Genomic DNA, 15,429 nt, shown 5'->3' with positions numbered 1-15,429 from the left:
TTAGAATCCTTTATAATTACTCTTTAGAACCCTTTAGAATTACCCTTTATCATTTCCCTTTAGAACCCTTTAGAATAGCCCTTTAGAACCCCTTAAAATTACCCTGTGGAACCCTCTATAATTAAACACGGTGGGTTAGAAGAGGTTCTTTTTCTTCATTTTTGACGGATGGGTGGATGGATAGAAGGAAGGACATACCCAAATACTGAAGCAGCTTCACCGCTAAAAAAAATCATTTCCAAGCCTTCATTTTAACGAGGGCTCACAGTACATGTAAAGCAATTCACGATTGAGTTTTAACTATTATGATTATGGTATACAAAGGAGACTGAACAAGCTTACCCGATAATGCGGCGAAAGTTTGACTACGACTCTTGTCCCTTTATCCCACAGGATAGACAGGCCGCCACTGGTGGCCATAATGTAGTAACTGCCTGAAGAGATCAGGTTGATGTCTGCTCCAGAAACACTTTTTTTTTTTATCTGTGGCTATGGTAAGAAAACATGAGAAACATAACAATGATCACAGCCATGATGAGTGGAAATATGCCTACCCTGGGATTCACAACAATGTACTGATCAAAAACAATCCAACCTGAACTTGAGCAGCACCGGAATAAGAATAGCTTGAAGAAATGCCAGACAATTGAGTTACAAAACCAAAGGCTTGAGTATGTATAGACGCTGCTATCTCAGTGCTCGGGCCCTCCCCAACAACCTCAGGAAGTACAATGAATAACTAGTCTTTCTGGTGAAGGATGGTGTCGATATGTATCTGCATAGAGGTGGAACGATGGATGAAATAAACAGGATGATTGATTGATGTCTGATAACTGTCATGGGAAGCAAGGAGAAGTCAGATGTTAGTTACGCCGTCATCAGAGCAAAAAAGCAATTAAAGCAAAAGAGCTTTTCTGTTTATTTTCTGACGAAAGGTAATTTCCGGAAATGTAAGTGTCTCCTTGCTTCCCATGGTGGTTAGCATACCCCAATCAGCTCCAGGAAGTTTAATCTTTCAGTCACCTCTTCCTAGTCACACTTCCAAAAGCCTCAACTTTTGCATTCCTTGCTTCTCCCATTTGTGGAAAAGCTTTCAAGAGGTTGTATGTATATTTATGTTGTATATTTAATGACCACATTTGTGCACATTAATGCTAAATTTTGTTGATGAAGATGAATCTTACTATAATTCACCAAATATCCGTCCGTCTGTCCGTCCATTTGAAGGTACCGCAAAAACGGCTGAACAGATCGCAACGATATTTTGGGTGGGTAATCCTGGGACCCCCTGGAGTAAAATAGGGTATATTGTTTTTCCAATTTCAGCTTTGGTCTCCAGCATTTTCAGGTTTGGACTCCTGCATAACGTTATTTTCCCGGGTGCCGCACAAACGGCTGCACCAATTGCTGCATGGCTGCACCGATCGGACTCGGTGACCTCGGACAATGACCTTTTATAAGGACATGGGTTGAATCCCTGCTTGAGAGAATGCCAACCCTCTCCCCGCCATCAGGGTCGTCTCTCCAACTCACAATCCCATGAGATATGCGGAAAGGATGACCCAAAACCAATTATCTTCTTTTTGATTCGTATATAAACATCATTATAAGTAAATAATGATGATGTCAAAGTTCCAACGACGTGAGTTTAATCTCTACATGAGGGAATCCCACATAGATATTTGGGAGGTGTATAAGTTAACAGATCGCTGTCTCCATCGATCTTGCCAAGGCCGTAACACCTATCGGCTCAAAATCCTTTTAACTGTTGACTTGGTAGTTTTTACAATGAAGGAAACATGAACAATGTTGTTAAAAGTTTATTTTGTGGTTAATTTGTGATTGGAGTTATGTTGTTTGGAATGAAAAAAGACATATCGAGTTCAATTGAATGACGACATGCCGTGATGGTTTCTACTTTCTAAACGTGAACTTCGCGGATCGCCATATGCAGATTCGCCATGTACCCACGATCGATGTTTCTATACGTGAACGTACCCGTTTGTTTGTGAACGGGTACGTTTTTCATGGAAGTCATTCACGAACTTGCTGTCCATGTCTGATGTGCGACTGAAGGTGCTACAGGAATGTGGAATTTATTGGTTTCATGCTTTAGCATTCGCTGTATCTGCATTGCCTGTTTGCTTCTGGCCTCCCACCCGTGCGTAGCACGGGTACCTCACTAGTATGAAAAAAAATGACAAACTATATTCCCCATGGCTAGTCAATCATATGTATGGAGTTTCGTATCGATCTGTTAAGCGGTACTGGAGAGGTTTTTCGTAACGTTTTTATTTTCAATCGAATATGGCTGCCAGACCACATGACCGTTGACGTCATAAATTTATTTCTTCTTTCACATCGGGTCGTAGATCAGATATATGAAGTTTCAGATTTTTAAAATAAGGATTTCGATTCAACCAATTATGGCTGGAATATCACCTCATTGATGATGCCATCGTTATCACCCTATATACCCCATGAGGAGTTGATGACATATATCAAGTTCCAAATTATTTTCATTGAGTGGTTTCGGAGAAGAAAATGTCCACATTTTCCTGTTTAATCCAATACGGCTGCCATACCATGTGATTTAAAATGTCTGAGTTATCAATAAAATATTCTCCATATTGATCGGACAAGCGGATGCAGAGAAAAAAAAAATTTCAACGTAAATATATAGATGTGGACAGATGCGTTAAAATTGTCTTGCAACCCTTTCGGGCGTGACTAATTATTATTAATTCCTATAGGAAGTGTACCTGCATGTTCCTATAGCATCTTCATTGGGAAGTGAAAGGATTAGGAGGATAAACATGGGGAAATAGAAATAACAACCTACTCTGCCATTTGCAAACTCCACTTCAGTTCCACGGTAGTAAACGTAGAGGTTTTTGGTGCAATGGGCCGCCATGTCACTCTCACAGTCAATGCTCTCCATAACAATGCGGAATGTCCCACTTGCTGTCCCACAAAAGTCCTACATGAGACAAAAACGTAGGTTTTAAACTTACAGGCCATAAATATTAATACATGGAAAATGTGAGACAACAAAAATGTAATGTAAAACGTAAATAAGCCCAATTTATAACAGGGTCTAACTTTGAGAAGAACAGGATTTGCATGCAGGTTGTTGGTAGGGATTTTAGTGATCGATTACTGACATAATGAAAAGTTTGAAAGTCTTAACAATGGGATTATTTAGTAGATTCAGCATCATTACACAAATGGTTTTGCAGAGCATTCAAGAGTCTTCAATGTAATATGTATGCAATTTATTTTTTTGTATTCTAAGTCGAGGGTCATATGAGAGCTAACACATAGAACATATGCATCCTAACACATAGAACATATGTAACATATGCATCGTGCATCCTGAAGGAATATTTGGGGGACAGAGCACAGACAGAGCTGGGGGAGCTAGGCCGGAGAGGAGTCGGCAGTAGACAGAAAGACCGCCAACCTGCCTGCGGTGAGAGAGTGAAAGACCCTCAGAATCAGCTTCATCACGGGCGATTCCAATGATTCTGAAAGCTTTGGATTCTATAGCGTGAAGCTGAGCTCGGTGTGAGGCAGGAGCACCAGCCCAGAGTTGTTAGGGTTAGGATTAAGGTTAGGGTACTCAACCAGGGACTTGAACCAAGGACCTCATCACTTACGCGATGACAGCCCACTGAGCCATTGAGTCTTCGGGATCTCCTCAGAAATTTACATACATTGGAGATTAACTCAACACTTAACATCCTGCGTATGTATGTACGAATATCGCGTAAGTGATGAGGTCCTTGGTTCGAGTCCCGGGTTGAGTCAGAATTTTTTCACACTTGCCCCACACATGAATTTACTTCCTGTTTATTAAAAAATATAAAAAAATTAATAAATTAGTTATGTATCTTTATTTATATATATATATATATATATATATATATATATATATATATATATATATATATATATATATATATATATGTGTATATATATATATATATATATATATATATATGTATATGTATATATATATAGTATATCACACATGAGAAATTGTGAATGAAAGGGTAAGGTTAGTTGGTCTCGTCTCTTTTTCAATGAATTCAGCATTACCTGTGCAAGGATATATCTGCAGCTTCCTCCAAAGGTGTAATGAGAACCATCAAATGTAAGGAAGTTAGTGGCACCAAGGGTGAGACAACTTCTTGGACATTGAATGTCTGTACAGCTCCACTTCCTGTCTTTACATACACTGCAAAATTCAAGAAACATTAGTTAGGAGAAGGCTGATCATGGTTTGCATTATGACATTGCTTGGAATACTTGGTTGTGCCGCTAATACCTTGTAGGTCAGAGAGGAAAATTTTAACTTATTCAGATGCAGGCAATAACTCGCCAACTTTTCATGCAAGGCAGCGTGGGATTTTTAAAAACCACCAACTATTGTTGCCAGGATGGGGAACCAGTATAAGGTCCATCTGAGAGATATCACACACTTTGATGAATAACCCTGCCTGTAAATCACAGGGATGCCAGTTTATCCCTGTGTCAGGATTCGGACTCAGGCTAGACTGCTCAAAGCCAGGTGTGTTCCTTTATGCTATCTGGTCAGCCCTTAGATATTGTTGCATTTGTAGGGGGTAGTAATACCGTAGACTAGGTAGAGTGTATGGATTAGTGTGCTCCGACTGTCGCGAAGAAGAAGAACCACCTAGATGTACTATAAGTAGGGATCCGGTAGACCGTGTGCCGTGTAAATGTACCTTTGTCCCCATTACGAGGAGTGGGGTATGTTAATTAGCTCAGGGATTATGGGTAATTTATCCCCTGTGTGTCATTACCTCTGTACTTTATTCCTATGTCCCTTTTGGCACCACACCATAGACACTAGCCAAAATCACACATTTAAACTCACTAATTATAAAACCACCGGAAGCCAGGCATGAAGCACTGCCGCTGACAACCCTGACTTTCGAAGCACACGTGACGAAAGATCTGTGAGGCCATGCCCCGAGGAGCCGTGATTGGGTGGGGTTTGATTGACAGAAAGGATGGGTAAGATGGAACTCGCTGATAGGGTCGGGACCGAGACTTTTTGAGATGACGTCAGAGCCCGAGGAACAAAAGACTGTTCCCGACATCTTTTTCTCTGACGTGTGGGGAGTTCTGAATGCTCTGACCGACATTTATCTCTCTTGTGCCTTCTCGTGCTGACGACCATAGTGAACGATCGCGATTCCCTCTTGCGCTTTTTCTCGCCTGGAACTCGTACGAACGGTGGCATTTTCCTCTCGGGCTCAAGGAAGCGATCGTGAATGGCCGTATTTGGATATCTTGCTGGTGGTCGTGGGAGGAAGAGCCGCAGCTTTCCAAGCAAGAACGACGGATGGACGAGCGATGCTTGCTCACTGCAGCGCAACGAGGCCCGGAGTAAAAAGAAGCACAGCGAGGCCTGGCTTCCCGCCCATGTGCTGCGCGCCAATGAACGTGCGGTTCCCACCAAGGCCCCGGACAATTTCCACGATTACTGACGAGACCCCACCAGCGATTGGAGCTAAGTGCCACTAAATAACCACACACATTTATTTTCAATTCATTTTTATCCTTCGTCTGTTTTCGGGTCTGTTGTGGGGACGTCCCAATTTAGGAATTTAATTTATCACGCATTTTCTTTGTACTGGCATTTATTTAAATAAACCTGTTATTTTTGTACATTTTAAATCCGTTTTCATTCGAGTTACTTTTTTCAGGTGTGGAGACGTCAAGTGGAAGCCGTTCAGGTAAGGCTCCGGTTTCCCCTCCCTCTAGCTCCCCACGCGTATTAACTCCGTTATATTTTTTGAACTGAACGCGTCGGAGTAACAGTTCATTTGGTCATCCGTTCTACCCTAAGGTGTTCACCAAGGGTAGGCACACGACAATATGTATCGAAGAAAATGTAAAATTCCTACCAGGTATTGCAATCCACAGCAATTTTCTTGCCAGGCTCATAGGCCTTTCCATGATGATAACAAGGACAGATATCTGAAGGTACACACTTGTCTTCCAGCTTCACCTGTCAATAAATATGCTGCACGTAAAGGGAATGGGCTTGGGAATTCGACCTTGTTATTTGCATTTGTTATTTTTTACAATGTTCAAATGAAAATCAAGAAAAAGAAACAAAGGAATAAATATTCCATGCATAACAGTTGCACTGGATGAGATCGCAAACTCTTCAAAGCAGTATGTATTAACTATTAATAAGAAGTATTACATTTTTTATAGTGAGAATAAATCCTTATTTGAAAGAAACATTGGGAGGAGTTCCTTATTTTACTTCTTCGTGCATATGCAACACTAAGCTGTGGGGTAGCATCATTGGCTGTGAGTGCGGCTGTGCGCTGATGCACCGCCATCTGTAGGTGAGAGCAGGAATTTGTAATTTGTTCATGGTGCCGGAGATAGCTCGCCTGCTCTTCCTCAAAGGACGCAGTGTGATCTATAAAGTCTACAAACTAATGCTGTCAAATAAGTGCTCATCGACGGGTGCTTGCAAAATCAGTCACTGCGACTATGCACTTTGGACCTCAAAAACAATACGCTTCTAGGTTTTGATTGGTGAGCCAATGCAGTGACCCAATATGCAAATTCTGTTCAGAATTTAAGTCATTGGGATGAGAATTTAATATTTTGTGACCTTGACCTTTCACCATTTGACCTCCAAAACTTTTCCAGTTGGTTAAGTTTTGTGAGGATCAGTGTAAAATTGTGTCCTGTAGGTGACTGACATGCAAACAGACAGAACAACAGACTCGACAAACCAATATACTTGCGAGTATTCAATTTCACAAGTATTAAGACACCCAGCTTAACATCCATTTGAGGGATGACAGCACCAATCTGACAGTTTATAGCTGGGTCGAGAATCAAACCCAGACTAGACAACTTTTTTTTGTATAAAGTCAAGGCTCATAGAGAGTTAGCTCATAGAACAGAACAGATCGGAACAGGACAGAGTGAACACAGTGAAAAACTGGGAAACACACCAAGAGTAGAGTAGAAGGACAAAATAGATAGACACTTGGAGGAAGTATGGGCAAGAGGAAGAATGAGAGCAAAAGGAAGGGCGGAGGACACGGAGGATGAACAATCTGGATACAAGCTCAAACACAGCAAGAAGGCCGGGCTGAACGAGGAGGGAGGGAAAACCAGGGTTAAAACCGCAATGGAACAAAAATGGAAAGGAAGCTAAGCTGGAAATTAAGGATGTGGTTTGTGGGAGGTTAATAAGGATAGAAAGGATTGTGAGTGTGGATGGGTGATGACCCAAGGAGGAGGTGAACAGCCATCTTGAAGCCCTGGTGTTTCTCCAAGTTGATACAAAAATCGCAAAGGTAAGCACAGTAACTCTGCGCTATTTTGTCAGATAGAACCTTCAATTAAATATCCAGCCTCAGGAAAATCCCAAACAACCCAAAAATCAATAAGCAATTACATTTAAAAAAAATAATCCATGCATTATGTATGGAGGAATTATTTAACGTCCCTGCTTTATAATAGTGCAGAACTGCCATGCAGATCACAAGGATTCCATTATTCATACAATATTCTTTTTTTTTTTAAGAGTATGAATAATATATCAGTTGTGTGTGCATTTGCAGATACACTATATTCCGTTTACAGAGGATGTGGAAAGTTTATTTGCCTATCTTGATATGTGGAATATTTCATATTGTGCTTAGTGAGTTGACTTACCAGACCAGATGGACAAACACATCCCGACACACAGATTTGACTGGTGCACTCATGACCGAGTGTCTGGCATGTGGGTGAACACTCGGCTCCACTACTGGTTCCATGATAACACAGCAGGGGATGAAATGGATCTTCGCAATACAGACTGCGCTTCTCTGCATGGGAAATATCAAAAAAGGGAGTAGTTTACATCCTGATGAATTCACCTTGTAGAGCTCACAGGAAAATGGTTTATTAAATTTTCTACGGTTTACATTTCCCAGAATGGAAATCAAATCGTTTTAGTTCAATCAAGTCATCCATGCTAACATACCGACCATAAATAACGAGGAGATTTCATTAACCGAGCCAATCCGTAAACATTGCGTGGTCATGGACCAACTCATCCACAAGACTTCAGGGTCAAACCCACAAGATATTATCATTTTTGGTGTTGCTTGCCAATGGGATGAACAAATGGAAAGAATACAGGAGGAAAAGATCCCCAAACACAAACCCAAAAACTACAAAAAGAAAAAAGACAAAAAATGTCAAAGCCCCGTGGTTTTAGTAATTTTACTGTACGGAGTTAAAGGCCATCAGTCGGCCATTTTTGGTCGGATAACAAAACAAAATCTTCTGCATACACTACTGGTCAAAAGTTTTAGAACACCTCAATTTTTCCAGTTTTTATTGAAATTTAAGCAATTCAAGTCCAGTGAATAACCTGAAATGGTATAAAGGTAAGCAGCAAACTGAACTGCTCGAGGTTAAAAAAAAGTTTAGGTCAGCAAAAACGGGAAAATAATGTACATTGCAGAGTTATATTGTTTAAAAAAAGGGCCTTCTTCAGGGAACAAGTAATGGGTTAACAACTTACAGCTGTTCTGCAGCAATGTAAGTAAATTAAGCCTTGAAAGTTGATGCAAACAATTCCTCCAGGTGTCCCAACCTCTGCTAATTACTTGATTACAAACCCCATGTCTGTATAAAAGCAGTATTGGAACAGACTGTTATTACACCCTCTGAAGCATTATTTGGACAATATTGCACTGCAGGAAGTAGTATATTGGAAATTGGAGGAAACTCTGACAGGAAGAGGTCTGGCAGACCCAAAGCCACAACAGAATCAGAAGACAAGTTTCTGAGAGTCAACAGCTTACGTGATAGGCGGCTCACAGGACAACAGCTTCAAGCACAGCTTAACACTGGTCAAAGTAAGCAAGTCTCAGTTTCAACTGTGAAGAGAAGATTTCGAGCTGCAGGTTTGACAGGTCGATTGGCAGTAAGAAAGCCATTGCTTGGATGGCAAAATAAGAAAAAGAGGCTTGCGTGGGTCAGGAAGCACCGCCAGTGGACTACTGAAGACTGGAAGAAGGTCTTATGGACCGATGAATCAAAATGTGAAATATTTGGTTCATCACGCAGGGTTTTTGTACGCCGTCGAGTAGGCGAAAGGATGGTTACTCAGTATGTGACACCAACTGTCAAACATGGAGGAGGAAGCGTGATGGTCTGGGCCTCTTTTGCTGGATCCAGAGTCGGCGACTTGCACAGAGTGACTGGCACCCTGAACTAAAAGGGCTACCACAGCATTTTGCAGCGCCATGCAATACCCTCTGGTATATGCCTAGTTGGTCTGGGATTCATCCTACAGCTAGATAATGACCATAAACACGCCTCAAGGCTATGTCAAAACTACCTTCGAGGAAAAGAACAAGACGGTCGGCTTAAAATCATGGAATAGCCAGCACAGTCTCCAGACTTAAACCCCATTGAGCTGGTTTGGGATGAACTGGACAGAAGGGTGAAAGTAAAGCAACCTACAAGTGGAATCAAGCAGAATCATTGGAATCTCCCGCAATGAAGCTACCTCCGAGGGCCTTTCACTTACTCACCGCAGGCAGGTTGGTGGTCTTTCTGTCTTCTACCGACTCCTCTCCGGCCTTGTTCCTCCGGCTCTCTCTGGGCTCTGTCCCCCAAATATTCCTACAGGTCGCACAAGATCTGCCTGCAACCCTCTTATGGTTAAACTGCCAAAATCAAGACTCTCTGCTCACCTTCACTCCTTCAATCCTCTTTTCTCCCGCCTCTGGAACAAACTCCCTCACTCTCTTCAATCCCACTCCTCCCTCCAGGTCTTTAAAACAGCTGTTCAGTTCACCACCATCTCTTATCTTCCCCCATCCAAAACCTTGATCTTTTCTACCCCGCTAATTTCACCCCAAATCCACTTTTTTGAAATACCAACTTCTTTCCTGGAAGTCCTTGGTGTCCTTGTGTTTATACTTCTCCCAACCCCCCCCCCCCCTTCCCACGCCACCTCCCCCCAAGCCCTCTCCCTCCCACACATTCCCGATGTCCCTGCTCTCAAATGTTGTGTTTATGTGCTTCCCCTTCTCTCCCCATCTTGTCTTCCGCTACCCTTTTTATATACTTTGTTTGTTTGTCTGCTTGATTTGTTTGTGTGATAAATGTTAGCTCTTTCATGAGCCTCGATTCTGTATAGAAAAAAAAAAGAAAAAAAAGTGCAACACATTTGCGGGAACTTCTGCAACAGTGTTGGGAAGAACTTCCCGAACAATATTTGATTTCCATGCTAGAAAGAATGCCACGAGTGTGTTCGGCAGTTATATCTTCAAAAGGTGGCTACCTTGCTGAGTCAAAAATCTAAATTAAATTTTGCTAAACAAAATGATTCTATGATTTCTTTTTTTAAATCTCCAATTGTTTATTTGTTCTCTGCTTAATTTCAGAGTACATTGAGACATTAAACGGCGTAAATTTCAATAAAAACTGGAAAAATTGAGATGTTCTAAAACTTTTGACCAGTAGTGTATGTATAATGTCATGTATTGTCTTTGTGCCAAGTTTGAAGAAAATCGGTCCAAGCATGTCGAGAAATGGTTCGGGACACGTTAATGTAACAAAATAGCTGCCTGTTGGCCATCTTGGATCTGATAAAAAAATATATATATATAGAAAGATCCATCTTGGATCTGATATAGAAAGAAAATGACGTGCATATGTAACCCATCATTCATTATCTGTGTGCCAAGTTTGAAGAACATCGATACATGGTTACAACTAAAATGGCCGCCAGTCAGCCATCTTTGATTGCATCGCACAACAAAATGATGTGCATATGTATACCATCATGTTTTGTCCTTGGCCCTAATATGAACAAAATCGGTCCATACATCTCCAATGTATGGTTGCCGATGGGCAGACGGATGGACGGACAGACGAGACCCAACCCATAAGCCCCCATTTCGGACTAAGTCCAAAGGGGGCTAATAATGAGAGAAAACATAGGATGGAAAAAGGCCAAAGTGGTACCATTTGTCTAGGTACCCTGATAACCAGGTGGCACGATGGCCTACAGCTACACACACTCGCCTGCAAGCTGTCTAGCCTGGGTTTTAATCCCGAACCAGTCATCCCGGTTTCACGAGCAGAATGATTCATCCAATTTTTCATGCCTCCGACGACAAAGTCGCCGGAGGCATTATGTTTTCGGGTTGTCCATCCGTCTGTCCGTCCTTCCGTCTGTCTGGGCTAAACTTCGTTTTTCTCAGCAACCATATGTCCAATTGAGACAAAACTTTCAGGGTAGGAGTGACACCCATGCAGAATGTTTTTATGATAATTGTGATGTCATAGGTCACGTGGTATGGCAGCCATCTTGGATTAAAAGCAAATAATGAAAAAATTATTTCTCAGAAACCGCTGAATGGAAAAATTTGAAACTTGCCACATTGTCAAGTACTCCCAATGGGGAACAAAAGCATGATAATGATGACATCATAGGTGATGTGTTATGCCAGCCAAAAATGTTTTAATCGAATTCCTTATCCTAAAAATCTGAAATTGCATGCACATGATATATGACCCATTTGTATTGAAATATTAAATTTATGACATCATAGGTCACAGGGTTTGGCAGCCATTTTGGATTGAAGGAAAATATTAAATAATTATATCTCTGAAACCGCTCAACCTATCAATGCGAAATTTTATAAATATCATCTAACAGCACTGCTGCATATAGTTTGAAAAGGATGATGTCATAGGTCACGTGGTTTGGCAGCCATATTGGATAGAAAAACAAACCTTATCCGATCAACACTAAACTTCACAAACGTGATCCACCACCCACACATATGCAGAGTGACAGCATCTACCTGTTGTGGGACTATGCGGAGGCATATTGGCGACACAGTCGCATTGCTCTAGTTACTTTTATTTTTTGCTATGTTGAAGGCTCCAGGCATGGGCTATATAGCTCTCATCAAGGCCAGGCCTTCATAAAAGAGAAGGAAAGTGTATGATGAAAAATGTACGATGTTTGTTTGCGAGAAAGAGAAATTAAAGCTAGCCCGGAAGCTATAGTTTGAGTGAGACAGAAAGTAAGACCAGCAATCCTGACACAGAGAGTGTAAGATGGATCCGGGCACCACTTTAACGCTCCTAAGTCAGAATGGTAGTACTACCCTTAGTGGTTGCTGTCTACAACCTACTACCGAAATAATATATGCACCATCCCCTCGGATGGATGTTAAACTGGGCATCTCATCTGCCGGCATTAGTTGGTGAGCATTAGTGATCCCACTGTGTCCTTTCCAAAGAATAGGCGAGCCATCACCGGCACCATGGCTAAGTTACAAATCCCTGCCCTAACTACTGCTGGGAAGGCAACGACAAACCAACTAGTATAACCCTTGCCAAGAAACTGCTTCGGCAATATTGAAGCTGCCTTTAGGTAGAACACTAGAAGATGAATATCCTGGGAACCCTAACAAAGACAATGAAAGGTTCTTTCAAAGAAATGGATATCACTATTGCCATCCAAAGTCTACAAAAGGATGTATGTACTATTAAGACCATTTTGCATTTTACAACAATGTCATGATCTGCCAGGTCCTGACTGATCATGAAGTCATAATGCAAAAGTAACAGCTCAAAAGCAATAACATCATGAGTCTCTGAGCCTATGAGAAAAATCATATAAAAATAATCGTCATCACATTATTATTAGTACTAGGGCATGCCCGTACTATATATAAGCTAGGACGTGCCCGTACGTGGGTGCCCGTTCCTTGCCAAAAAAAATATATATATATATTTTGTGTAGGGGTGTGTGTGTGTAAACATCCTAGGGCGTGCCCGTACGTGGGTGCAAAAAAACATGCGTGCAAACAACAACAACAAAAAAAAACTTTGAAACCACGTGGCAGTAACGACCACAGAACCCCCCCCCCCCCCTCTATTTACATGAATGGTTTGGTCCATTCGCAACGACCACAGAACCCCCCCCTCTATTTACATGCAATGGTTTGGTCCATTCGCAACGCCAAAGCGAACGGCGAACGGCTAAATCGCCATAGCTCGGTAAGTACTTGTCCGATTAATTTCAAACCTTGAAAAGGCACATCCTCGGGTCCCCAGCAATATACCTGGCAAGTTTCAAGTATATCGGACCCGTGGTTGTCGAGAAACAGCGGTCACAGACAAACATACACACATACACACATACACACATACAAACACACATACACACATACACACAGAGATTAATGGAATTATAGATAGATTACCAGAAACATCCGCTCCTTTCAGGAGCAGTCTGAGAGGGTAGAGGGGTTGAGGGTAGAGGGCCAATTTTGGATGTGGTGCAAATATATTTTGTGCTGTTGCTAATTATCCCCCTGTCTGCAGCAGGGGTCAGTGAACCACTTGCATTGTGGCACGTGTGCAGACTAAAATTCTAAATTGTCTTCCCGAACCCACCTTGGGAGGGAGGGTGGAATATTTTTTTTGTGCCCATGACCTGACCCTGGGTACTACCAACACGTATGCAATTTATTTTATTATGCCCTAACAGGAACACAAACAACACGGTTAAACACTATAAAAGTGTTAAAGTATAAACACTATAAAAACTATAAAAGTGTCCAGTTAGTGGCTGGACATAGATACGCTTGCTCCATAATGTATAGTCTGTTATGATTAATATTTAACATAGTATAATGGACCGGTGAGCACCTCTTTTTGACCCCTTAACCTATTTCTCTGAAAGCATTAAATACATATACAGTAACTTGTAAATTTGCTTCCAATGAAAATCATGACAAAGCTCGAGGGAAGTATATCACAGCAGATCTGAGAATGTAAGACCTATATTACAGTAGATCTACCATGCAGAATAAACACACACACACACACACACACAGACACACACACACACACACACACACACACACACGCACACACACACACAAGGAGGTAGATACTTTGAGACATGGGAGGGCTCTGCTCCACCGTCTGTAACCTGCATATTGAGATAACAACCAACGACGCGCACGCACGCGAGCACGCACACACACACACACACACACACACACACACACACACACACACACACACACACACACACACACACCTCCCATTTCTTTGGGAACAGGCGAAGCTAAGCACCTAACAAGCCAATCAAATAAGAGAACAAAACTTTGTAAATATTTACCATGATCAAATATGGGAGTAAATTTGAAGTTGTCATCGTTCCTTAAATCTATCTTAGAAAAAAAAGGAAGGTGAAATGCTTACGAAAGCATTATGTCTGACATTATTTGAGGATAAAGGATTAATAGTGCTTGTATCCGATACCTTATATCCGAAAAGGTTGTACAGATACCACACAATTACCTTTCACCTCTCTAGCCTGGGTCCCATTACTACCAGATTGGTCCTCCGCAGGCATGGCTTTGCATCACAAACAGGACGCGCAGCTGCATCTGCTAGCATAAGTTGGTGTATGTTAAAAATCCAATGGTATCTTTCATGAAGAGGAGGCGAGTTATCTCTAATAACCTAAACAAATTACAAATCCCTACCCTGACAACCACAGGGAAGGCAACAGTAAAGCACCCTGTATGGCCTTGCCATGGGGCTGTCTCTGTAGCATGAAATCCGCTTTTTCACGAGCAGAGGGAGCGAAAGATGGAGGGAGGAGGTGGGGAGAGAAAGAGACACGATGCTGCTATCATTTGACCTTGACTTTTATTTCTCACTAAGCCTGTTTATGTAGGCCCTAAAGTGCAAAATCGATACAGCAATTACCTTTTTTAAGGCATTCCCCATATTTGGGCACACATATTCATCACCACCATACTCCGCAGCCAATCTTCTGTAAAATTTCACTTTGCTCGACGTTCTCTTTGACCAGAATTCTCATTATAATTCGCCATTCCAGCCTCTTTATCTCTCCTTCCGTCCCAATTTCAAACCCGTGCGTTAAAACATGGAATCGAGAGACTATTGGCATCGATAATATTATCAACAATATAAAGACAAATTCCCAGGTCAATGTCGATACACCTTAATACTTCCACGGTTGAAGTCTCGTTTACTCATATGAATCTTGCTTCATCATTTCATTCCTTAGTCCTGCATGAACTTCTCCTCTTAAAAAAATGAGCCTTAGTTACTGAACACGAAACATGCTGATTTGGAGGCATACCGCGTAAAGATGCATTGGTTGCGGTAAGAGTTGACAGAGAGACTGGAGTGGGATCTTCGGCAGTGCATTCCATCACTCCATTCTCACAATAGCTGCAAGTACACGGGCATGCAAACATGATGGACAGCGGAACACCGTTTCATCATCAACTAGGACACGACCGATTAAGTGAAATACTCCTCGAAACGACCAACCCACAACAAATG

At 41.7% G+C, this 15,429-nt stretch overlaps 1 protein-coding gene across 1 annotated transcript in view; it reads right to left on the bottom strand.

The window, feature by feature from the left end:
• The window catches only part of LOC137431683 (von Willebrand factor), a 198,760-nt gene that overhangs the window by 106,364 nt on the left and 76,967 nt on the right, over positions 1-15,429 (bottom strand). The window contains exons 17-22 of the mRNA XM_068123293.2: positions 15,224-15,315; positions 7,726-7,880; positions 5,940-6,043; positions 4,102-4,240; positions 2,843-2,980; positions 343-489 (exon numbers count right to left, since the gene is read on the bottom strand). Of these exons, the coding sequence (XP_067979394.2) occupies positions 343-489; positions 2,843-2,980; positions 4,102-4,240; positions 5,940-6,043; positions 7,726-7,880; positions 15,224-15,315 (775 nt within the window). The remainder of the gene's footprint in view (positions 1-342; positions 490-2,842; positions 2,981-4,101; positions 4,241-5,939; positions 6,044-7,725; positions 7,881-15,223; positions 15,316-15,429) is intronic.

Source organism: Myxine glutinosa, chromosome 7 (genome assembly GCF_964187855.1).
Source record: "Myxine glutinosa chromosome 7, kmMyxGlut1.1, whole genome shotgun sequence".
NCBI classification, from domain to species: Eukaryota; Metazoa; Chordata; class Myxini; order Myxiniformes; family Myxinidae; genus Myxine; species Myxine glutinosa.
This window is presented reverse-complemented; position numbering and strand designations above follow the sequence as displayed.